The 26,455-nt window shown below is 39.2% G+C and overlaps 1 protein-coding gene across 13 annotated transcripts in view; it reads right to left on the reverse strand.

Annotated features, from left to right (window-relative positions):
• Positions 1-111: 111 nt before the first annotated feature.
• Positions 112-26,455, reverse strand: part of fryb (furry homolog b) — a 68,758-nt gene continuing 42,414 nt past the window's right edge. For 5 of the 13 annotated variants that reach the window (XM_079861078.1, XM_079861080.1, XM_079861077.1 and 2 more), the window contains 36 exons: positions 25,385-25,545; positions 24,176-24,286; positions 23,159-23,313; positions 22,945-23,044; positions 22,513-22,684; positions 22,016-22,272; positions 20,298-20,444; positions 20,037-20,205; positions 19,265-19,355; positions 19,014-19,096; positions 17,937-18,087; positions 16,708-16,811; positions 15,943-16,128; positions 13,906-14,107; positions 13,259-13,410; positions 12,959-13,146; positions 12,739-12,833; positions 11,969-12,576; positions 10,782-10,879; positions 10,202-10,378; positions 9,953-10,093; positions 9,669-9,851; positions 8,386-8,550; positions 8,108-8,215; positions 7,731-7,898; positions 6,035-6,232; positions 5,546-5,692; positions 5,170-5,330; positions 4,861-5,071; positions 4,140-4,289; positions 3,903-4,001; positions 3,460-3,543; positions 2,653-2,670; positions 2,145-2,255; positions 1,843-2,045; positions 112-1,549 (listed from right to left, as the gene is read on the reverse strand). In XM_079861078.1, the coding sequence (XP_079717204.1) occupies positions 1,291-1,549; positions 1,843-2,045; positions 2,145-2,255; positions 2,653-2,670; positions 3,460-3,543; positions 3,903-4,001; positions 4,140-4,289; positions 4,861-5,071; positions 5,170-5,330; positions 5,546-5,692; positions 6,035-6,232; positions 7,731-7,898; positions 8,108-8,215; positions 8,386-8,550; positions 9,669-9,851; positions 9,953-10,093; positions 10,202-10,378; positions 10,782-10,879; positions 11,969-12,576; positions 12,739-12,833; positions 12,959-13,146; positions 13,259-13,410; positions 13,906-14,107; positions 15,943-16,128; positions 16,708-16,811; positions 17,937-18,087; positions 19,014-19,096; positions 19,265-19,355; positions 20,037-20,205; positions 20,298-20,444; positions 22,016-22,272; positions 22,513-22,684; positions 22,945-23,044; positions 23,159-23,313; positions 24,176-24,286; positions 25,385-25,545 (5,813 nt within the window). In that variant the 3' untranslated portion in view covers positions 112-1,290. The remainder of the gene's footprint in view (positions 1,550-1,842; positions 2,046-2,144; positions 2,256-2,652; positions 2,671-3,459; positions 3,544-3,902; positions 4,002-4,139; positions 4,290-4,860; positions 5,072-5,169; positions 5,331-5,545; positions 5,693-6,034; positions 6,233-7,730; positions 7,899-8,107; positions 8,216-8,385; positions 8,551-9,668; positions 9,852-9,952; positions 10,094-10,201; positions 10,379-10,781; positions 10,880-11,968; positions 12,577-12,738; positions 12,834-12,958; positions 13,147-13,258; positions 13,411-13,905; positions 14,108-15,942; positions 16,129-16,707; positions 16,812-17,936; positions 18,088-19,013; positions 19,097-19,264; positions 19,356-20,036; positions 20,206-20,297; positions 20,445-22,015; positions 22,273-22,512; positions 22,685-22,944; positions 23,045-23,158; positions 23,314-24,175; positions 24,287-25,384; positions 25,546-26,455) is intronic. The other 8 variants (XM_079861086.1, XM_079861079.1, XM_079861087.1 and 5 more) reach the window with 6 other exon arrangements.

The raw sequence follows: 26,455 nt of genomic DNA on the forward strand, positions 1-26,455 counted from the left end.
AAGTGTCACTGAAATAATTGCTTTAATTTGTAGACCGTGCAAAATCACTATCCTTTAAGCACCAGAATTTCCTCATTTCTTATTGAAATGAACAACAAACTGAAGAATCTCAACATGAAGAAAGCACAATTTATTTCACAAAAGCTTTTAAGTATTTACATAGTGAACGAAAAGAAACCATTTTCTCAAAGAAGCTTTACAATGTGCAATCTGTCTAGGCATGCACTAGAGAAAGACTAATCTTCATGTGATGCCTCCCTTTTCCACTTTATACAAATAACGTTTTAATAAAATACACTTTTAATAAATACAACTCGAAAGTACAATGATGCATGCTTGGCAACTTGAACCGACAAAGAACAATTTCAAAAACTACGTTCAACACACTGATTTCTTAAATACAAATTTACCCTAAAGGTGAGCCTGTGTTTGGCGTAGCGCAGGATGTCGATTGGAAAAACAGCCAAACAATCACTTATCAGCACTTGAAGTAGAATCAGGTTTAGCCGTAGCTTATCAGTTGTATGAACAAATCGCTGAATGTCAGCATGTTTGCGTGTCTTTGTGCAGGTGCGGAGGCTGATATTTAGCGGTACGTAAGTGATGGGACAGGTTCACAAAGACACAAGCTCTCAGCTTTAAACAGTTACAAGTATCATGACGATGACCGACGACATACGAATAGCATCCTTTGTCCCTCCTTCATTTGTGCGGCGTGTCCTGTTCGCTTTTAAAGACAATCTTGAACAGTTACAGTAGAAAGGCATCCGTTTCAATGATCCATCATTGCACATTCCCCATGTTAACAAACAAACCAAGCAGAAGTTCTCACTCAGGTGCTTCCTTTCCAAAAAGGCAGCTTTTCTCAGTAGCAAACAGGATATATTTTTCTCCTCATGATTTACGACATGAAACGTCAACATAGTGCAATAATTAAAAGATGCGTTTTAGTGACTCAATCCAAGGAATCTCGCAGGAGCAGCTCAGTTTCTCCGTTATTGCTGCACTTTTGAGGACCCGAGGACACGCTCACTCTCAGGAGCCCCTTCCTATTTAGTACAGTCAAGGATGCTCGTGCAAGTTTCCCTAAGAAGGGCACAATTTTATGTGTTAAACCCTCAAAAGGGTGGCAGCACTCCCAAACGTCACACTGGATCTGGCCTGGAGCGGGTGGCAGGAGTGGAGGATCATGGGATGAGGGCTGGTGCAGGAGAGGTTGGGTGACTATGGAGGGATCCAGTGGTCGGGGGGTCCAGGCCAGGACTGGTCTGGGGTGCCGCAGGCTTCCTGTCAGAGACTCAAACCGGACACGCTGGAGTCGAGGAGGCTGGATGAGAACACCTGGTACCCCTGGGCGCGACGGATCATGTCCCGGATCTCTCCGTTGAGCTCCATGATCTTTGTGCAGACCTCGGACATGTCCTTGTTCGAGCCGACCAGTGCAAAGGTGCCAGTTTGGCCCAGAGTCTGGTGCCGGAAGTAGACGTTGAGGAGAGTCTGGATCTCGTCCTCTGAGCCACCGCCGAAAATGTCATTTGGCCACATTCGTCTAAAAAGCAGAAGAAAGTTATATAACAGTAATAACATTTTGATACCATTTCAAATTCCAATTTCAAGACCACAGTAAAAACTAACATGCTATTAAACACCAGTATTATTGTTAAAGAAAATGAAAACATTTTCATTAACTGAAATAAAAACTAACTTGAGTGGGGAAAACTAACTAAACCAAATACATTTTCATGACTCCAAAAATAACAACTAAAATACATTTTAAGACATTGTTGTCTTTACCACCTAATTAACAGAGTTTTGTCTCTCCCTAGTGGTGTCATAGCTCACCTGCACTCTTGAGTGTAGCGGATGGCCATAGAGAACTCGTTGTTGTTCAAGCACTCCAGGATGGCCTGTACAGCTGCCTCTGAGCTGGGGAAGATGGGCTGGGAGCCGTGCCTTTGCCGGTCCACTAGATCACCAGCCAATGAGGCTTCAGCTAGCCGCAGGCAGTTCTTCAGATCGCTCAATTCCCGAGACATGTTCCAAAGCTACAGATTGAAAGCACATGATTAAGGGTAAAGTTCGAATGAAATCAATCGGATCATGACCATGAGGTGTCTCAGTGGGGTCATAGGTGCATTGTGTACCTCTGGCACAGAGCTGATGGTGTTCACTTGTCCTATAAGTTTACAATAGGACTGAAACAGCAGGAGGAGCTGGAAGTGAAGTTTGTACAGGCGCTGACACAACTCCAATTGCTGTGGACGATACAAATACATTAGTAACATGATATAATAAGGAAATCACACATATGAACAGCCACAAAAAATAAATACACAACTCAAACTTCCATCACTGAGTGTGTTTATATGCACAAAAAATGCTCATAACAATACAAAAAATGACTTGTTTTATGAAAACCATGTTTACATTTTTAAATGATTCGTTACTTCTACAGTCTTCAAAAACATTTTTATATGATCTTAAAAGTATGCTTACTAAGCATAAGTTTGGGTAATATCATGCATGTTAACACACTCGCTGACCTAACCCTAACTGAACTGAATGCATGTGCTAAACTATAAAGCTGTAAACACAGATCACTCACTCTAACAGATGAACAAGAAAGAGAACTGTTCTTAGTTTCAAACTTACAGCCAGAGTTTCCATTTGCTGCAGAGCAAGCATGTCATAAAACAGGAAAGAGTTGAGAAGGGAGAAACAGACAGCATTAATACCCAGCATGCAATCTGTGAGACTGAATATGTGCCACTGTGCTCAGAAATCCCATCCACATAATTAGAAGATTAGTGCCTGTCGCATTCAACCCAACCCATATAAATCATGCAGAGGATGACAAGAAGAAGGCGCACCGAGTGACAAGAAGAGTAGTGAGGAAATAATGCATTGCATACAATACCATTTAAAAGTTTGGGGTCAGTAAGATTTTTAAAAAGTTTCTATTTAGCAAGGATGCATTAAATTGACCAAAAGTGACATTTATAATGTTACAAAAGACTTTCTATACATCAAAGAATCCAGAAAAAAAATGTATCATGGTTTCCACAAAAATATTAAGTATTGATAATAATAAGAAATGTTTCTTGAGCACTAAATCAACACATTAGAATGATTTCTGAAGGGTCATGTGACACTGAAGACTGGAGTAATGATGCTGAAAATTCAGCGTTGTCATCACAAGAATAAATTACATTTTAAGATATATTAAAATAGAAAACAGTTCTTTTAAATTATTATTTCACAATATTACTGTTTTTACTGTATGCAGCCTTGGTGATCATAATAAAATAATTTCAAACACGTTAAAAAAATCATAACGACCATACCGTAACGAACAAATCTATCAGAAATTACTGTGTACATATTATGAATGTTGGTTTCATGTAAACAATGGCAAGATAGAAGATTTCATTTTAAAGGGGGACAGATGGCAGCTTTCACCTTCTCCTCAGAGTCTCCAGGCTGACAGGTGATCACACCATCATCGGGATACCTCGGAAATGTGGACCTGCAGTTCTGCAACCACTGTTGAAAGAGGAGAACGTGGATGTGCTTGACTAAATTCAAAACAGCCGTCTCACAATTAAAAAGTAGTTTTGCGCAAAACCCGACACCATGATGCTGGGGTGTTACAGCTGCCAAGCAGTTCTGCGTGAGTTTAAGCAAATGTAAATTGATGGGATTTTTTTTGCCTGGTTCATAATCCATCATGCGAAAATTATAAGTCTGATCACTTAGAGAAGTATTGGCAAACCTCTACTCTTTAAGTCGCATGAATAAAAGTCTCATTCACATTTGTAGCATAAACTATTTCAGCAACTCAATTCAATGTAGCAGCTTCCAGTGGTCCTGTATGAGCAGCCTGGCAGGTTAGAATGACTTACTGAGACGGCGGCTTCCTCCCGGGTGTTATATGTGTCCAGATACTCCTGAAGCTCAAGAACACTGAACTTCATCTTTTCTAGAAGCCCATATGAAACAATCTACAAGAGGACAGATGATATAAAAGACAACAAAAAATACTTTCTGACTTGCAATTTAAAAGTTTATATACAAAATGATTCTCAATAATTTGTTAGGAGAGGTCCCTGAAGCACGGCTGGGGAGGAATATTCACTGACCGTTTCTGCGTCCACATACAGCGTGGGACAGTCTGAGCATAAGGCCAACATCTCTGATGATCGCACAAATTTTGACCCAATTCCCCTCAGGCCGTCTCCAAGATAACAGGCAGCATCGCTGGTTAGGGAGCAGAACTTGTTTTGGATGTTCTGTAGAGACAAAAATGAATTTTAACAAAGCTAATTGTTATAAATACTTATGGGCTTCTAATTAACCAGTGTTTCCAGTTAATTATGTAGACTCTGGTGGCCTGTCACAATCGAATCTGTCCCGCCACAGTTTCATAATAAACTGAAAATATTTTTACACTTCTCATGATAACATAAAAGGTCTGTACGATTGTTTTCCTCCAAAATAAAAGCTTGAGGGTTTAACTCTTGCAAGTGAAAAATGAAGACAAAAGTATTTTCTACAGTAAAGTAAAATTTACTTGTAATTTACATTTACAGTACAGTTGTATTACAATAGTAATATACAGTATTACTTTAGTTGGTATGACAATAATGATAATATAAAGGCATTATTATTATTACTATATCCTAATAGTTTGGCTTCCTATAACACCAGTGTGAACTGAGACACTATATCATGAACCACGAAATAAGGACAGAGATCCACCCCCTCCAGTCTTACAAAATCATGTGGGAAACACTGATTTAGCAATTATGAATATACATTTTCAAACAGGACTGCTTTGTGTACATATAAGGGTGATGTTACCTGAAACATTGCAGAGAAAATGTGGAAGGTGTAGACGGCACAAGACCCATCTGTATCACACAACAGCTGGTTAATGTGACTCCGCCAGGCTTCTTCGGCATCGTCACACACTGTGGGCTGAAATGCTGCCAAGATGGCAGAGAAAAATGGGGAGGGTGGAGGAGGAAAGCCCAGCTCATCCAGATCATCTCGGTCCTCCCCAAAATGGTAGCTATGGAAACCAGAAGAAAGGATGTTACCCTTAAATAACCATTCCAGTTAGCAGTAGTCTAATGCTTTAAAACTGTAGTGAAGTGTATCAGTATTAACCTGGGCAGGGAGTTTGGGTTCTGGTTGATTCCAGCTCGGTTTTGTTCTGCAGGAAGGTCCAGATTTGTGCTAGAGCCGCAGTCAAACCTCACTGGCAGCTCATTCACACCGAATGGCAGATCGTCCTCTTGGACATTTGACTCCTCGTCTTCTGGTAAAACCTGTGAAGATGTGAGAAGATCATTATTGATCTTCTCTCCTCAAAGTTTATGTTCTTAGTAAATCTAAATTAGTCAGTAATTAAGTCTCACAAACATGCCAGCAATAGTTTCAAACAGCATGTTGAAGCAGATGTCAACACATCTAGCTTCGAGGTTTGCTGCTATTTGGGCACGTTGAAGAAGCTTTAATGGGCTAAATGTAATTTGAAACATACACGCGGCATGATGTGGTCATCTGGAAGCGATGTTCCCAAGCAAGGTGTTGCAGCATTAAGGGAATTTGGGTCAGCTGATGTGGTGTCATAGGAAGTGGACAGAGAGTCTGTATGATTGGTGTCCTCTGAGGGGGAGAGGTTCATGGTCTGAAATCAGAAAATGCCCAGCTTTAGAAAAATACCATTAAGCTAAAACCAACAAACAATAAGACAAACACTACGAGTTTGAGAGACAGACAGACAGACAGATAGTATTATTAGAATAGATAGATAGAATGAAAGATTAGAAAGATAGAACTATTGAACGATAGAACGATAGATATATAGATAGATAGATAGATAGATAGAACATTAGATAGAATAGATACAGTAGATAGATAGAAACAGTAGATAGATAGATAGATAGATAGATAGATAGATAGATAGATAGATAGATAGATAGATAGATAGATAGATAGATAGATAGATAGATAGATAGATAGAACATACTAGTTGAGAGTGGGAGAGGCTTTGGCTGGTGGAATTGGACTCTTCCTCAGAGGAGTCATCAGAGTCTTGCTGGGGGTCGTGTAGGCCGATGCAGGGGGTGATGTCAGAGTGCTGGCTCTCCTCCAGGAGCTCAGTCAGGTCTGTGCTGTCCAAAGAGCGTCGGCGCACTCCCCAGTTAAAGTTATCCATACTCTCGCCCTATTAAAACATACACACAGCACTGATTCAGCAGCTATTCTTCCTAGCATGAGCTGATGTTGGGTGTGCACCACTCTGGCCCTCTTAGGACCCAGGAAGTAGACACAACACACTTCTAATCAATCATGCAAAAATGAAGAACACGTGCAAACATACAGTAAATACAGTAGAACAATATCTGATTCATGAAACAATATCTGAAATACAATATCTGCCTCTACGTTTAAGCAAATTAAAAAAAGAAATACTAGTTATCTTCTTTGTAGTCTAGGGGAAACAAAGCTGAACAAAACACAAAATCCTGATTTTAAGGATTTTAGACCAGCAGTTTTCTCCAATAAGCATTTGAAACAATCTGAATTTTAATAGTTTTCTCACAAAACAAAAACAAGTAGTGAGGAATGATTTAATATGAATGAAACAAAACAAAAAAAATATTCAAATGAGATGCTTCTAACATGAATTTCTATAGTATGTAATATGACATCCATGAATTGAACACATCAAAAAATTCTTTATCTAATCTCTTTAGCAACAGCAGCCTGATAGATGAGAGTCTACATGACTGACACATATAATTCTCAGTGATTCTGAGCAGGAATGGAAACAAGATATCTGCCATTCTCTATGTCACATGCTAACACAGCTGTTCTTACCTGCAGCTCCTATGGCAGCACAGGAGAGAAAGAGAGAAAGTGTTAGCTACACAGTGAGAATGTCCAGAGGAAAAGCAATGGGCACATTAGTTAGGCAGTCTCTTATCAGAGCAAAAGAGTTAACTCATTATCCAGAGAGAACTTGAAAGAAATAACTGAAGGAATAAGGAAATAAAGTTGAAAGGAACTGGGTTTTTGTTAGTAGGGACGGGAATTGTAACTCTGAAATCAACATGTTTTGAGTTCCTAAGTCATTAATTATGTCTATATCTGTATAACTAAAATATATACACACTACACCGTACAAACGTTTGAGGTCGGTAAGATTTTTAAAATGTTTTTGACATAAGTGTCTTCTGCACACAAATATTATTACAATAATAATAAAAAATTGTTTCTGTTTCAATATATTTTAAAATGTTATTTATTCCTGTGATGGCAAAGCTGAATTGTCAGCATCATTACTCCAGTCTTCTGTGTCACATGATCCTTCAGAAATCATTCTAATATGCTGATTTGGTGCTGAAATATTTCTTATTAATATCAGTTGAAAACAGTTGTTCTGCTTAATATATAACCGTGAAGCCATTTTTGCCAGGATTCTTTGATGAATACAAAATTCAAAAGAACAACATTTATTTGAAATAGAAATATTTTTTAAAGTTATAAATGTCTTTTCTGACATTCAGAATTTTCTGAATTCAATTGAATGCAAATCAAAGTTAAAAAAAATCCCCAAAACTTTTCAATTGTAGTGTATATATTTTTAAATCAAACATATTTGAATGTAAATAATAATTTACATTATAACATAAATAAATGATACCAGGTTTTCTACTGACCTCTCCATCTTCCAGCTCTACGTCTAGGAAGTCAAAGTCTCTGAAGACTCTGAACTGCTGCTCTGAGGTGGTATCATCCAGGGTGTCCTCCCGGGTCCCATCCTCAGAGGACACCTGACTGGGCTGATGCTCCATGAGGTCCAGATCACCACAGGATGAGAAGATCACCTGAGGCAAATAAACATGACAGTGGAGTCAGCGTAGAGTATGCATAGGCTTATACTTCATTTGTTATAGCAATAGATGCACAATAATTAGGGCTTTAATTAATATGAAACAAACACAGATGTAATCTATTATTCTGGCATTCTTTAAGACCAAAGTGATAGGCTAAGTTTCTTTCCACATAATAAAAAAAAGTATGGTTGTCTACATACAGTGTCTTCCCAGGAATGACAGTGGGGACTCACAGACGGGTTCTTGGTGAGGCCAACTTCCTGTCCGCAGAGTGACAGAACGTTCACCAGCTTCTCTCTCGTTCGCTTCTGAGAAACAAAAGGAAATTACCAGCTGAAAAAACAGACTGATAGAATCATCAAGATTTTCATAGTATCACAGGTAAACATTAAAAGACGATGTTCAGAACAGCCCAAAGAAATAAAAGTTCCCCTCCTTCATACCATGACAGACATGAACAGCATGAAATGTTAGTCACCTGTGATGATTGTGGCCGTTTCCAGCTGACTGGCACCAGGACGGTGTTTGAGTTGGACCCTGAAGAGGTAGAGGATGTGCTACGGGTTACTGCGATCACACGGGCTTTCCCATCTCTTCCTCCAGATCCCTGCAGGTCATCATATCTGCGGCCAATAACCGGTGTCTGGACACAAACACATGAATAAAAACACATGTCATTAAACATATATTACAATAAAAGTTGAATATAGATATGTAACCCCCTACAAAAACATAAGCACACCAGCACAACAACAGGTCCTGAGCACGGACACTCATAGACTCACACTACCTATGAGTCACAGCCTTCCTGTAGATAAACAAGCATGTGTGGAAAAACAGCCTAATTGCTGGACTCCTTATCAGTGTGGACCCACTCCATCTGGACAGGATATCACTGCTTTCATCAGGGTGGATAAGAGGCAAAAACTCAATTCTAGGAACTGAGAGGGTTTCCTGTAGTTGCACATGAAGCCACAAGAGGGAAATCATACACAAAGTTGGCTCTAAGGAGGTCTTTGTTATAACTGGAGAAAGCAGTACTTCTGGTGGTTCCTGAATGGAACTGGAACCATGAATGGGAATGCAAACAGATAGCTTTCTCCAGGTATTATAGACTTCCTTGTTTTAGATCAGATGTCATATTAAATGCAAATGAATATAACCAGAAACTGACTATGAAATTTAACATTATTATTGGACAACCCAAGATTTTAAACAATATTGGGTTGTCCAATAATAATGTTAAATTTCATTTAATTTTGCTTTACGTTATTTGACCTATTTAGTGTCAAAATTCACATAAAAAGCAGTCACTTTCCCTAGAAGTTGCCCTAAAAGACCACTACCTATTCATTAGGTTTCAGAAGAAATCCTCATTACATCCACCAACACATTAATCTGAGAGGTTATTAATCACAAATACAGTCAAAACACATCTCTCCGAACTTCCGTTGACTATTATCCCCATTTCTCCACCTGAAAGCAAGCTGAGAACACGACTTCCCTTTAGCCTAAAATGTACCAAAAACAAAAGGAAAAGGGGCTGTGCCCTTCATGGGATCTGATAACAAATGCATGCTCAAAAACAACAACATGGCCACGCCTGAAGAGGTGAATGAGTCAGAGAACCTGTTGCGTGTAATTGCATTGAAAACTGATATTTTGTAAAGCATTAATGGTTTTTATGCCTTCAGCAAACAAACAAAAAAAAACATGCATTTCAACAAATGAACGACAAAAGATATTGTGCACACTAAGTACCTCGGATATGTCAAAATGGAATTCCAGTGTCTTTCCTGGCAGGGCTTTAGATGAGCCATCCCACATCATACGGCTAACCTCCAGGTGGGCTAGATCACCATGGGCATAGGACGGCAGGGACAGGCTGGCTGAGCGGGAAACGACCAGCTTCAAAATGTTCAGAGCTTCTTTCCAGTGAACTGTCTATAGAGGACACACACATATTGGTATGACAAATCAGATCAAAATTCTTTCAAATTACCAGATTAATCCTACTTCAAGTGGTTTAGCAGAAAGGATCTCACCTGTACAAATTTCTCAATGGTCTTTAGCACCTCTACATTGAAAGGTTTGACCTGAATTCCAACCAAATCCATGTGGCTCAGCAGACTGTAGATGATCTGCAGCAGGGGCTGTTGCATGCTGGGTAATCCTTTATCAAGCAACTATGAAGAGAGGTCAGCTGGTATTAAAACTGCATAAGCAAGTAACTGCATATCTGCCATTTTGTAATTTTATACTTGAGGATATTTAAGCCTGTCAGGACATCTCACCTCAGCCATATATGTCACCAGACTTAGTGTGATGTCAGAGAAAGCCTCGTGGAGGTAGCGACAGACCACATTAACCCACGAGAAGGGGTCTCTGGTGTAGGAACGAGTCTTATACAGGGTCATTACATGAGCCAGGTGAGATAGTTTAGTGTTCTTGTCTTTCTCCTCTAGACACACCTAGAATAGACATCACACCATAAACAGTCAATGTATGTATTTACAGAATGTATTTGGGATTTGGGAGCTCATATTATTTTTATACTTGTATGATGTAATATTATTAATATTTTATTTTTTGTGGCCAATTGTTTATCACATACACAGAATGTATTCTATGACAGACTGACACTTTGTTAATCAAAAATAAGACACCAGAAATATGCACACTAGCTGAGATTTTATTTAAATACGTGATAGTTTTCTTGTTACAAGAAAACAAAAGAGTTATGAGTTGGGATATAATACAGAATTAGGTGTTGAGAATGAGTAAAGTTTGTCTTCACATTCAGGTGTAAATATTAATGAAGTCAAGGGTGTGTTTTATAGTAGGAGTGTGTAGAGAAAAGGAGGCGGGGCAGACCTGTGCGATCCTCTCAGCACTTTCTTTACAAAACTGCGTAGGGCTACCGAAGTGTTGCACCAAGTGAGGCAGCAGACAAAGCACATTCAAAGGAAAACCTGAGAAGACAGAAAATAAAACATACAATTATGTGTAAGATCTGAAAACTTGCTAAATATCACAAACAATCAATATTCAACAATAACACTCATAATAGTCTTAACCCTGTCACAAGATTTTAATACAAAAGTAAGTTTGGGTTTTAGGCTTCATCCCTACTACATCAACACATCTTGTTTTGCGTAGGCTCAACACTAGTAGACCAATTGTAATGCATATGCAAATAACAAACTGCAATGACATTGTTATGGGAAATTTAGATTTTCATTGATTTACAGTGTTGATTTTCATTATTTTCATTATTAAGACATTGAAATGATCTTTGCTGGACTGTACGTAGTCTGCCAACATATGACTAATGTGTGTGTGTTTTTAAACACTGGGAAACAGGTGAGACATCAGGAGGAGGCAGGTTGAAAAGGGGCTCTGACCCCTAGGGTCAGAGGCCGGCCAATTTAGAACTTGTGAGTTTGTAAGAATAAACTCAGCAGAATTAGATGACTAGCAGAGAAACCTTCCCTTGTTTAGATAAGGGCCTGTAAGCAAGAGACCTTGAAATCAGTATAAAGGCTCCTCTGCCCTCCCTCCCTGGTCGCACTTGTTTCACAGACTGTACTGGTGACTTCTGTGTGGCAACTGGGCCTTCTTGCAAGAATAAATACTTTTAAAAGACAATTTGACTCAGAAATGTCTCTTACGCAGGTGATGATTGTTTAATGAATATTTTTGCCACAACAACATCATTGTTGTCGGTTACATTTTGAACGCTGAAAATTCTGGGTGCTCTATTTAATTTTTTTGGCAGTATTAAAGCATAAAAAACCATAGTATGTTTGCGAAGATGTACAATTGACAATTTAAGTACCAATGATGACAATTTAAGTACCAAATTATTAACATTTAAAACATTTATACACACACTAATTGTTTGGACACAGACAAAGTCTAAAACTGATCGAATAAGGAGTAAAAAGCAATCATAAATACACAGTTTGCCACTGCTTTCAAGTCATTTAGCCACATTAGACCTACAGTATATAAACAAGTTTTAAGAAAGTGCCAGTACAAGTATCTTCTCAACTACCCACCTATAGCCTGCGATGTGTCCACCACTGGCACTCGTGAAACAGGCGTGAGCTGACAGAACAACTGAAGCGTAAGATCATTTGTAGCTGGAGAAGTGAATCCCTTTAGGAGCAGCTGTTGCAGTCCGGAAAAGCCACTCCACCTCAGCTGACCCTGGAGCTTCTCTAGTCTCTCCCTGTTCTCCTGCAGATCCAATGGAACCCGAGCCAGCAGTTTGTGAACCAGTCTCAATGACATCTGGTATTCAAATTCAAAGTCCGACTCCATGAGCGACACCGCCACCCAGAAGATGGTGGCGAGCAAGTTTGCTGGGTGACTGGAGTGGGAGGGGTCGGTGATGACACTTGTGTCGGCACGGGTGGAGTTGGAGGACGTGCTGCGGGCCGATCGAGCGAGACACTGTTGGGTACAGGCTTGGATGCGGTCCAACGTGGCACTGCGAGGAGGGTTGGAGGACGAGTTTTCCCCGCTTTCGCCGAACTTTTTGGGGACGGAGTAACTGCGCTGGTGCCTGTTCCGCTCATTAGTCTCTTGGTGCAGGTTCAGCTGCCCTGTGCTCTTACGGTTTGGGTTGAGCTTCCCGCTCACCAGGAAATCTGGCGATGAATCTCTGTTTGTAGAAGAGACATTGCAGGAATGTACTGAACAAAAGTCTTATTTTTATTTTTTTAAATCTTACTAATCCCAAACTTTTGAATGGTAGTGTAGTTATAAAATATTTTTACTAGGTTTAATTAGTAGGAAAGCATAAAGTACAGCATGAAATTCTAACCTTGTCAAAGCTGCCATAAGTTCACTGTTGTTCAGACATTCAGCTAAATTATCCACAACAGACTCCAGAGTTAGTAAAATCTCCATGACGTAACCCTGGAAAGCAAAATAACATTAAAAACTATAGCAAAGAGATTGAAAAGTAAGAGCAAACAGATATATTTGACCAAATGCATTTATTGTATAGATGTTATTTAACACTCTGGTTGATGGATACACACCTGTACTTCATCCCCGTGCTCCCCCACAACCTCCACGAGGCGTGAGAGCAGGTCGGACACGGCGTGGGCAGAGAGGGGCTGTCTCAGGGCTCGGAAGATCTGGAACGAGCGTCCAGCATAATGGCGGGAGGAGCTGCAGAGGGCCGTCTGCAAAGCAACGTCGCTCAGCTGATGTTCTAGGTGGAAATCTGACACAAGACGTTGAGACGTTTATCAACCAAACACTGTGCCAATGTAATGTATAAGATATTTAATTCTGTCAATATGAAACATAAATGCACTAAAATGTTTGGTAATTACCTGATTTGGACTCCTTGAACACAGAGACCACATGTCGCAGGAAGTTGGTGAGCTGCTCTGCGCTCTTAGAGTTGGGGTTCTTCGGCGTGATGTCTTCGTGGCACCAAAGTGGTCCAAAAGCCCTGAGTAAGGACAGGACAGTACTCCATGCACTGTACCACCACCACCACCAAAATCACACATACATGAACTACTACTCTCTAACTGCCTGATTTACTGACCCTGGAAAATCCCCAAAAGTTTTGCTGAAGAAAAAATTCAAAAAATATGTGGATAACATATTTATCAAATTGCATGTGTGAGAATTTCAAATGTAAAATAATGAAAATAAATTTAAAATAATTATTTTAGTAAACTAATTAAAGTAATAAGAATAATTTATAATAATAATAATAATAAACATAATAATTAATAATTCAATAATAAAAAAAAAAAGAGTGTTCTTTGGCCACTAGGGGATGTGTGAGCTTTGTAATATTTGATCGTTGATGCACCATCCATTTTTGTCGTCATTCTGATTATCATTATGCATTGTAGATCAGCATCTGACTCCTCCTTTTTAATGGGAAAAAGACTGATTTGCGTTTTAATCTATTTTCATCTGCAAATATTGAAACAACTGCTATACATCTATAATTACCACATACCTGGTGGTGAGGAACTCAATGAGCTTGTTGGTTTTCTCATCTGAATCTGTGGAGGACTCGTCCAGCTCCTCCAGGTCAGCTGTAATTTGTGGCAGGTTCCCAATGCTTCCTCCCAGGCTCACACTGGAGGAGGTGGAGGATGAGCTTAGTCCAGAATCTGCCACTGGTGACGCTTGCCACTCTCGCAGGAAGTCAAATCCTCCTGTTCAGACGAAAGTGTGGTTTAGTGATGTAGTGCAAGCAGGTTATAAATAGTACTGCAAGGCCCAGTTTCACAAACAGGACTTAGATTAAGCCAAGATTAGGCCTTTAGTTCAATTAGGGCATTTAAGTAGCTTTTATAAACATGCCTAAGAAAAAACAGTCAGTTGCTTTCAGTTAAAACAGCTCAAACATTAATTTTAGTCTGGGACTAGGCTTAAGCCTTGTCTGTTAAACCAGGGGCAAAACTGTAAATTCTTAAACATTTTTGTTTTCCTATTTCTTATAATTGTGTCTGTGGCCTGATTTTAAAATTAGCCTTAGCTAATTCGCCTATCATGGTTTACAGAACTGTAGTCTTTGCTGCAGGTCTGTAAGATAAGCATACTGTATGAACCACACTTATCTAAAAAATATCTAAAAAATGTGAGATGTATTCCAAGCTTTAATTGTGTTTATTCAGATATCATTAAACAAGGAAACAAAAACATCAGTGCAGTGCACGCGCAGGATGAAAGATTAAGTGCTAGAAAACCCTAAGTCATAATGCAAATTGGGACTTGGCATAGAGTCTGGCCTAATTACCTCCATCTCAATCTCTTCTATAGTAGGAAAGACAAACAGCTGCCAAAAATACTTTGAATTCTATGCCAAAGAAAGTTAAATCCTAACCCTTGGGGGTTTTCTTAATAATAGTAACCTACTTCCTCATTGTAAATTCAAGCTGTTTAGTAAATGTAGGTGAATCTTATGTTCAGTAGTTCACACTAGCTATGTTTCATCTACCTATTTTTATGCACATTTTGGGATATCACATAAAAAAAACACTGTATGGGAATGACAAGATGCGCATAAATTCTAAAAATGTGCATAAAAACTAAGATGGAAACACATTTACCGAATAAATTTCTCGATGCGCATCAAAACAGATGCGACTTTTTCGATGGGATGGCATAACTGGATCAACCAGCGGACCGATCTCATTGCACATAATCTGAAATGCTGTTTGGTAATTTTGAAATGCCTAAGCAAAGTCTGTTGTCAAAGTGGTTCGGTATAATTACCTCCCAGAACTGTCTTACATGACTGCCTTCCCAAACAGCAAGTATCCGCCTCAGAAAGCAAGTTAACATGATCAGCGATCGCGTTTATTGCGTTTCGTATGTGCGCTCTGAGGAGTAATATATTATACAAACAACATTACTATATATAGTGACTACTCCTACTGCATCAACTTCCATTTTTCTTAGTCATATTTATCGCCAGTTTATCAGGAAACTATGATTTTGTTCTCTTGAGCACATGGGATGGAAACGGTGCTTTATTCGCAAATGTTTTATGCATTATATTCCAATTTTGAGCACAAGTTAAATTCGCAACATTGGATGGAAACATAACTATTGACTGCTCTATGCTGCAGGTGAAGTGACAAAATTAGGCCAGGAGAGTTTAAGGCAAGGTATTTGTGTTTTTTGTGCATTGATCTTGCTGTGCAAGTTGGCAGGACTGAAATGTTGTTGTATTTAAAACAAAGAATTGTGGATAAAGAAACAATGACTGTACCCAGGAATATTTCACAGGATGTTCTTCATAGATCATGTTTAAATTGAGTGTCCACTTTGTTGTTCTCCTGCAGACTTTTGATATCTTGATATCTGAGCACAGTCTGAGATCATTTCTGAAACTTTTTTCTTATGGGAACTGAAACGAATCTTCTAGGGTTTCGGAATTGGTTTTGTGCAATGTTATGAAGAAACTGTCTGTGAATGTTTATTTCTGTTGGTGGTGTCATGTTGTATTTGAAGCATGGGACTCTGGGTTGAGAACTGATTGTACCTGTGTAGTGGTATTCAGGCTGGTAGCTGGATTTAACAGTGAGGGTCTTGTTGTCACCGATCTCTCTGGTTAGTAACAGGACAGAGGCGATGACCTGGAAATTGTTGTTGCAGGAGAGGGCGATGAGGAGATGCAGTAGTAACCTCTTGCTGTGCTCAAACACCTCCGGCCTGTAATGATCCAAACCTGAGAGGACAGAGATACGAAGGTAAATGAACTGAACTGATTTGAGATGAATAGAACAGAAGCCAGTGAAGTAGACAGGAATGAAACACATTCTGAACATGAACTAAATGACTTTCAAAGGGTGTTCCCACTGTTGTATAACGTGGATAACACAACATACATACATACAGACTAGTGCCTCTAGTCAAAAGACATAAAGAGAAACACATTGTTTGGCTGAAGGTGCTGATGACATAAAGAGTCTAAGAGAGATAAGCCATGAGTAGATGGCATTTCGCCAGCCCTCTTTCTTTCCTTCTCCTCCTCATTTTCCATTACAGACATTTTTCACATTTTTGACATTGTTGTGCTGGTTATTCAGACAGCCTGCTGGGGTGAATTAAAGTGGAGAATGCGGGAACTATATAGACCAGACAAAAGATGTGCGTTCTCACAGCGAGAGACCCAGACACAAATACACACTCCTTCATAGTTTTTTTTTTTCCAGCTAAGAAAAGAGTAAACACTGGATAAGGGGTTCCCCCACATTTTAATAACATTGAAAAGAAAGAGAGACAAAGAGATAAAAAGATGGCTTACCTAGGAAGAGAGCATGAAGAAGCAGCGGCAGGTGTAGGGCCCAGTCTTCTCTCACACTGTGGTCCACCACCATCTCCGTCATGAAGATCACAGCTATGTTGCACCTGACAGAATACAGCAAGAACAGTTTTAGGGCCAAATCACACGGCACTGACAGACACAGATCAACGCCGACAGTCACCAGATTACAGTACGTCACTTCTCAGATTCCAAGACCGACCGTCGCGATTCAGCATTTTCAATTGGCAAAAAGGAGAGGGGTAAGAGGGGTAACACACTCATCCAACAAAACCCAACAAAGAGTCTGTTGCCGCCAGTCGGCGTCGTTCGGTGCAGTGTGAATTGACCTTTCGGCTGAGATATGTACATATTCAGAAACTGCATTCATCGAATTACTTTTACAATTCACAATCTTTGTGAACAAATATTGTCCAATATTTCATGCCCTCTCGTCACTACTGCATCTATAAAGATGGTAAAAGGGCCTAAAATGAAGGCATACAGAGTCAGGGAGAGCTGTTACCATGAATCACCAAATAAAATTTAAAATCCATGAAATTGCAGACTGGTATAGACAGATGATCTCTTCATTTGGCTTGTGTATAACCAGACAGAATACACAAAGATATTCTTGCTATGCAATTCTGCTCATATTTTCAATAACTCCACCCGAGTTTTGATGTATATCTTCCTGTTCAGATGTCAGCGCGAGTCTGCACATATCTGATTAACTTGACAGATGGTTTATAAAAATCTATAACACGTTGATGTACCACCCTCTGATGCATGCCTGACCGCCCATTCCTCCCTCCTGAAAAAAATAACTGAACGTCATAAGGATGCTGGTAAGAATCACTATTGTCATGGTAACGGAACAACAGTTCCTCTCTTGTAAACAAAACAGAGCTGAGGGTAACTGCTGTAAAATGCCAGAGCAAACTAACACAAGTGAGTTTTATGGGATTGGGTAAATAAAATTCATCCGCTGGACATGAACAAAACAGACTCTGTAAAGATGACTTTATTGTATGAATCCATGTGTCTTTGTAAATGTTTTCCTAGTCATGTATGTGTGAGGAATTTTTGTAGGAGGGTAGTAAAAGTTCAAACACAAAAGGGACTAAATGACTTTGAACATTTAAGACCTTTCATAAATCTTCTGTTTGAATAAGTCTGACTTCATGAAATTGCAAAGGAAGCAAAGAGTAGATTAAAAGTTTGGGCAGTACCTGTGAAGAGGTCCCCGTGGGGTGATGGTCTCAGGCAGGTAGTCCACGAGCGGGGCCCAACAGCCTCCATTTACGGGCATGGGGAGAGGTTGAGGTCTGTTACTCTCCAATACACTGATCAGCCAGGCGGCATATGGAGGCAGAGGGTCATCTGCCAACACACATAATTGGCATAAAAAAAAAATCTAGACATCGTCGTAAAACAGAGTGATCAGGAACATGAACAGGTAAACAAATTTAAATCAGCTTAGCACCACTATACAACATTTGACCACAGAATGCTTTGATTAGTTTCTGATTGGCCAATCTGAGTTTCTATAATCGAAATCAATTAGGAAACATTTCTAAAATCCCTCCTGCAAATTTCTACATTCATGTAGTATAATATAATATTATTTTATTTTTAGATTAATTTTAAAGAATTGTAATAATTCTAAATAAACTGACAATCTATCATATAAAAAAATTATGTAAAAATAATGAATTGATTTTAATTAATTATTAAATTAAAGATAAATTTCAGTCTGTCAATTCATTTGACCATTTGGTGTGAGGAGTCGTTTTAGAGCACATCATCCAGTCAGATAATAATTTCTCTCCATTAGAGCTGACATGTTGCCACCCGTCCATTAGCTGTCATGACAGGTATGTAGAGAGGACAAAAGCTGTCGGCTCCCACACCCAAATCACAAATACAAGTGCACAACAGGCTGACATGCAAATAGTGAAAATACATACAGACAACAGCATGCAATGTGACCTCAATTTCAGAACCGAATTCCTTAAAACGGAGGCTTAATGCTGTACTAAGCATGTATTTTTGGTAAATACAGTATGTGCTAACTGGTAAGTCACATGTACAGATATCAGCTGTTAGAAATCTACAGCTGTAAAACAAAGAGTGTAAATGTATCCTCAGCTACATGTGTCAGTGAGTGGATTGACAGCTGTGAACCATCTGTTGCTCTGTTCTTGTAATCTCAGGGATTACTGGCAGTAACCTATAAAGTCTGGAGGTGCACAGAGGGCTTGTGAATCAAAAAGTCGTCCATAATACAGGTCAGATGAAGAACTTACTCTTCTCCTCATCATAAGAACCTCCTGAGCTGTTGCTGTAACGTGATTCCAGACGGTTATGAGCCCGTGCTGCGTTGCTCAACCTGAGTAAATGTGTGCACAAATCACATGTTAGGGAACATAGAATGCACATGCATCCTCTAAAATGCATATTGACTTAACATGTATTCACTGGCTGTTTAACAACCTAGTAGCTACATTGTTTTTTTTGTTTGTTTTTTTAAATCTCAGTTGCATAAAGAAAGATGCACCTCTCTACATTCTCTCTGGTGATCTTTGCCTCATCTGTCTCCTGGAAGTTTTCTTGCCCGGCCACTATTGTATTACTGCTAGACGTTGTGCCTTTGCAAACAAACAAACAAACAAAAAACCCAAATTAATTTAACATTAAGTCAGAACCATGCGTTTGGTTATGAGATTCACAGCATTGGATACAACACAGGGTTCGCCAATAAAGATGTCACAAAGCCAAAGAACTGTCACTGCTCGACTGCTAATCACAACTAGTACTACATTTATTAATTTATAGAATGAATTATTTAATAATTGAATAGTTCATGCAATAATTTACAGATTATCGACCATTATTATAAAAGTTGCATAGCGTAGCAAGTAATTTCATGTTCACTAGTTTCAAAGTTGTTCTTAAAAATGTAAAGATTTAAAAATTTAAATAGAAATGTCACCAGACCAAGTAAAAATCAGGGTAACACTTTATTTTAAGGTGACGTATACATTACTACATTAACTTAGAAATAACAATAACTTAATGCAATTACAAGTAACTAACCCTAAACCAAACCTAACCGTAACTCTACAGTAAGCACATGAAGTTAATTGTACTTACTCAATTAACTACTGAGTAATATTAATGTAACTATGTCATCTTAAAATAAAGTGTAACCAAAATCAGTACTACTGGCAGACATAAACCCTGTTGTTAAGTCCTGTAACCTGGGGATAACCAGTAGTAATGGGAAAATCATCTAGGCATCTCCAAGTGGGGGATCATATGTGCCTCACCTGAGGCCACAACCGAAGTCTTGTTGCTGGCAGCAAAGCGGTAGAACGGTGGGTTGTCACAGTGTAGAACCACTGGGTTTACTGGGTCTGTCTGCTGAAGCTCAAAGAGCAGCTCCTCCATGGTTTGAATGGTGTTATTCCGACACAGAAATATCACCACTTTCTTAATCTAAAAACAGTTAGAGACAAATTTAGTCCATTATTTAGATCTAATAAAATGACCATGTGGGTTAAGAGTTTTTGTATGTGTGTTTTCCTTACATATGGCAGCAGTGTGGTGTCGCTGCTGACTCCACACAAACTTATGAGGAACTGCAGCGTTATTCTCAAGTTGTTACTCCATTTGTCATTGGACACAATAGCATTCCAGGCGTTCTCCATCTCAGGACCTGGAACTTCGTCTCCATACTGATAAAAAAACCCAGCAACAGTAACATCTTAGTTGACTGTAGAACCTTTAAAGGGGCTATTTTGTACACTTTTACAGCATTGTATTTTTCCTGAAAGTTATGTAAGGCAACTATTCTTGCATAATGAATAATCAACTCTTTGCAGTCTACAACAAACAACTGAGATATTAAAGAGATCTAAGGACCTGTCCACACGGAGATGCGTTTAGCTGTATCCGTACAAATTTTGTATCGTATTGGCGTTTCGTCCAGACGGATCCGGCGTTTTCGGGGACTGAAACCACTATTTTTTTAAACCGGGTCCTAAGGTGGTATCTGGTGTCTCAAGCAAAAATAATATTCGACGACCGCTGGGAATTATTTGATTATTATTCAAAAAACGCACCCCTGCCCCACATCACATGATCACCGGTAAAACGGGGTTCGCTCAAATTCCACTCTGACATTAAATTGCTCTGTACTGTAAGTCTACATGTTGTAGCCATTAAAGAAAATTTATTTAGTTTCATATTTATGTGTAAATAATATTTTTTTTTTTTTTGTAAATAATATGTTGATTATATGAAAAGTGAACAGCATGAGTAATCATAAGATGTGCAATATATCGGGAGACATAATTTTGACCACATTAAGTTTTGTTTTGTATAAAACCTTTCTTTAAAGTGAATTTCGTTTTGTATAAATTGTATCTTAATTTTAATCAATGTTTCATCAACCAATTGCCTGGATTTAATAAATAAGAAGACAATTTAATCAGGACATGGAGGCAGCGGCACGATATAACTTGCATTGCTCGTGAACTGAGCTCGTCTCATAAATGAACCAAAACTCAAAAATGTATCTATAGAAAGCTTGAAATGTCTACTTTTAAACAAAACGAAAAGAAACAGACAACTCTCTTATGTAATCCGTATGAAGTGTGCATTTCTCTCTATAGGCACGTTCACAATACTGCGAAGGTGCGAGTCAGCATCGTCAACATCTTTAGCCGAGACTGACACAGAAAACACAGAAAATAGTTTATTAATAAACAATTAAAATGTCTCCTTGCTATATTTGACACATTCATAATGATTACTTTTGCCGGTTCTTTGTGGCAAGCTTTATGCGTCCGCTAACTATCGAATTTCTTGACTCATATTTTGTACCAGGCCATTTATGGTTGTTCATATTGTTCATAAAGTTCTTGGTAAAAAAGAAAAAAAGAAAAGAAAAAAAGAAGCTACTGTGCCTAAATATTATTGTATACAGCGCGCAAGGTTTATGCGCATGCTCTAAGTTTTCTTCTCCGTTTTTAGTGCATGTCTGTGGCAGAATTACAGCGCCACATATTGGTCTGGCATGTATACTACATTGTTTTGAGTCGGTTTCAGTGGTTTCGCGTGTACGCAGATATTTCTTGAGACGACGCCATGTTTACGGATTTTTTTTTTTGAACGGGGGGAAAAAACATCGGATAGGGAAAGCTCTGGCTTCGTGTGGATGTGGCCTAATTTGTGACTTTTCTTTCGTATTGGGTCGAGTCATCACCACAACTGGCATTTAAGCAATAGCCACAGCGCCTCTTACCTTTGCTGTCATGAACATGAGGTTGTTTAGGACCAGTGAAGTGGCCTGCAGAGAGCCCCAGCCGTTGCCCTTGAGCCTGTGGGTGATTCCCAGGTTGTCGGCCTGCTCACGGGCCTCTTCCTCCGGGGTGCTTGGGCTGGAGGAGGGGGGGAGCAGTCCTGTGTCCACCAGCTCTATGTTGTTCAGCCAGGGCAACAGATAGGTCAGCATGATCTGTCTGCCGTTAGGGTGAGTGGTGGGGAACCTTTGGCTGACCTCTGCATGTGAGAAATGATTGTGGAGGGAAAAAAAAAGCAGGCAGGTTTAGCATTCAAGTTCAAAAGTTGAGCTGCAGTACAATAACAGAGCACGCCTGACCAGGCCCATTCTTTTACACGTACGTGTTTATTTGCCTTTAGTAAGGCAACACTTTGGTGACACATCCAAGCATGTGACTAAGAGGTATTCCTTGTAAAGCATGAGAAAGTGTGTCACATACGCAGACACGCACACCTTACCTGAGAAGAGAGGCAGGGTGAGTTCAGGATACATGCAGGCCAGCTGGTTTGAGAGCTGGAAGAGAGAGACGCTGTATAGAGGTGGTAAAGGACCATGTGTACCATACAGGATATTTCCTGTTTTCTGCCCCACAATCCTCTTTGAGTAAACAGACAACTTGGACTCCAGAACCTGAGCGACAAAGAAAAAAGAAAATAATAGAACATTCCACTGTATGCCATCGTTTCCCACAAAAATTGTGATTATGAATTAATTCATAGCTTCCATGGAGCTAGTAATTTATTTATTTTTGGAATAAAAACTTTCTACTTTCTAACATATGGAACAAAAAATAAATCTTTTAGACACTGAAAATACAGGAAAGACAAGCAAAAATCTGAGCTACTGGCTTGAATGAGCCAGCACAAAAAAGACAAAAAAAGGTTAGGTACCTGCATAAGCTGCATGGATATCTCGTATATCTCTCTGCTTGTGTCAGATGATTTAAACAGCACCAGATTCAAAAGGGTCACAATGTCACATGGATAATTCCTGAAAAGTAAGAAAAAATACAGATAAAAAAAAATGTATTATGATGTAAAGTGACATCAAAATCTTGAAATTTCATGAAGGGTTAACCATGGTAGTGATGAAGGTTCTGATTACCTGCTACCACACACAGTAGCAATAGCTTTGAAGCATCCGGAAGCGAGCTGGTATGATCCAGTGAAGCAGCGATCCACAGCCCAGTTAAACAGATTCACCTGATCTGGGTTTAGTTCCAGGAGTAAGATAACAACCTCACAGCCAAGCCGATGCACCTGCAATCCAGGCCAGTGATATAAACAGTTTAAATGTGTGTTTTTCCCATAGACAAATCCGAATTAAAGTTTTTCCATCCTACTAGTCATTAAAGGGTTATTTCACGAAAAAAAAGATTCTCCAACGTGCGTGTTCACGCAACAACGTCTGCTCTCGTGTCAAAACAACATGCATGCTTCGTTGTGCTCTCGTGAATGTGCGAGCACATACGTGTTGGACGGTATTGTGTTGACAGTGCGTAAGTCAGCTCCTGCTGTCGTGTCAACACAAATTGCATGCATCGTGGTGTTCTTGTGAACATGCGGTGGAGAAAAAAATTACAAAAGTAAATAAAAGTTGTAAATGATGTTATGTCGCTTCATAAAATTGAGGTTAAATCAGATTGAGTCAGATGGATTACTTTAATGATGTCTTTACTACCTTTCTGGGGCTTGAAAGTGGTAGTTGCTTAGTTGTCAATGGAGAGACAGAAATCTTTCAGATTTCATTAAAAAGATCTTAATTTGTGTTCCGAAGATGAACGAAAGTCTTATGGGTTTGGAATGACAAGGGTTAGTAATTGAAGTAAACCTTAAACTTTAATAGCAGCCCTAAACAAATAAGATTACTCATTATTTGAATGGTTGACAACCCAGAACCAATAAAGTCAATAAAGAAGAAAAGCATATAAAACAAAATATGTTCTTAGGCCAATCCTGACAGGCTTGTTGGTTTAGTTTTAATGACAAGTATTAAACCTGATGCAGGTATTAAAAGCAGCTATAAAATTTTAAACAGGAAGTCTGTTCAGCATCAACAGGTTAAGACAAGGACTACAGCCGACACCTTTCTAGCAATAAAAAAAAAGAAGTACATGCATACCCGGAGATCATGGCAGGCTAAGATATTGTCCAGCCACTTGTAGAGGTATCCGTCTGTAGAAAGGCCCACGTTATCGAACACAGGGCCACAACACAGTACCGCTGACATAGCCTGAGGACAAGCAGTGTACACACACAAACACAACATTACATCAAAGGAAATCCCATATCAACACTCAGTGATTTGGAGCATGTGGACAAACCACAGTTCCGACCCATTTCAACATGAATCGTCATCACGAGAGACTTTATACACAAGCTTCTTCTGTCTAAAAGCCCTGATCCATTGTAACACACAGAATTGGATTTTCACGCCTTCTACAAAAAAGAAAAAAAAAGATCAGAGCTTCGGGTACCTGCCAACTGCATGCCTGTTTGGACAAAGAGGGTACAGAGAGCTTGGGGAATTTTCTGTATACAGGTAGTTCTGTATACAGCTTACAGGTACTTTCCAGATTGGATTTCAAATTTTAGCGATTTAGTGGCGCTAACATGACTGTATCATTTCATCCGTCCACGAAACTGTGATGGCAAATTCTAAACAATTCAAAACTTCATCTGTTCTCTCAAAGGGGCTATGTGTAGTTTTTCTACTAAAATTAATTCTTTTTTTATTGCCTGTGTGTGAAGGGGTTGTAATCTCACATTAAAATGATCCACTTGGCGGGTTTTGCTATTACCTCTGAAAGCAAGTATTCCTATTTCTATGTGAAGGCTCCGGGTCGGATTTACCGCGAAATCCAGTGACGTGACTGAGACCTGCATGCGCGCTCCCGAGCCTCTCGCCTCGTCTACTGACTTTGCACTCAACAGCGACGACACTGCAACTTATGACATGGAGTCTGCTAACACTAAGAAACGACCTGCTCCCAGCACAACACAGACTCCAACACAATGTCCACATAATGATAAAAAACAAAAAAAAGTTTTATCTGCTGAAGCTCGTCAGGCCAAACGTGAATCGGATCAACTTTGGACGAAAACACGGATCAACATTGGCAGGGCTTTTGAATCATGGAGAAACCTCTGCTTTGTATTGGTTGCAATCTGAAACATCACCGCTAGAGGCCGCTGAAAACTACATATAGCCCCTTTAAATTACGAGACATTTATAAATGCCAAATATGAGGAAATAATATCTTTTTTGCTAAAATGCCTTTATGGTGAACCTCTAAGAGAAATCAATACCACATTTTTTATCCAGGTTTACCTTCAAAGCGCAATACTGGTAGCGTGTGATCTGGTGGTTGCGGTCACTATAGCGGTCCAGAGGCGTGAACATGACACTGAAGGGTCCGGCCCACTGGCTGAAGAGAATGAAGAGGTGATGTCTCAAGCTCTGCTGGGGGAACAATAACCGCCTGTTGTGGACTAAAGAGAAAAACCCAAACGAGATTTGAGGATCTAACATGCTTTGATGTTTTGTTTTACAAACAAGAATTAATGGTACAGTGTAAAATGTGTTTGGACAGACAAATCTACATTTATTGAAAAACTATAGTAAAACAGTAATACAATTTAAAATAATTCTGTTAATTTATTTTAAAATGTAATATATTCCTATGATGACAAGGCTGAATGAATTTTCAGCATCATTACTCCAGTCTTCAGTGTCACGTGATCCTTTAGAAATCATTCTAATGTTTTGAGTTAGTGGTCAAGAAACATTTCTTTTTATTATCGATGTTGAAAACAGTTGTGCTCCTTAATAGTTTATGTGTACAATGAATATTGAATTAAAAGTAATTATAATTATTTGAATACATTTTAATATTAAATGATAATACTATTATAATTTATAATACAATTGATGAATTAAGGGTCAGATCAAGTGGAAATAGCTCTTTAAAGTATCATCTGTGTACATTTGTCCATTTACTTTGTAAAGGTAAATAGCTTGTAAAATAAACTTCCCTTTTAACAGGTACAGACTGTCATATTTAATTATATAAAATGGTAATATTCATCCCATATTTTACAGGATGTGAACACACTGAACAGCCCTGCATCACAAACAGCTTTTGATTTGTGAGCTGGCTGTGACGCAGGGCTTTTGATGGGCTTGCGTAGGCTACTTGTGTGTCAGAGGGGATGTTGTGCTTTGCTGGTCTGAGGGTTTTCTTGGTCAGTCAGCGCGTATTAATCAGAGCCTGCACAGTTCTATTCATAGCTCTGATCCTGGGCCTTTAATAAGTGACTCACTCAGAGTTGGAGCCTATTGAGCCTTTGAAGGGGCGGTATGTTTGGATAACCTTATACTCCCAAGACCTGTGTATCAATG

This window comes from Squalius cephalus (assembly GCF_949319135.1).
Source record: "Squalius cephalus genome assembly, chromosome: 24".
NCBI lineage: Eukaryota > Metazoa > Chordata > Actinopteri > Cypriniformes > Leuciscidae > Squalius > Squalius cephalus.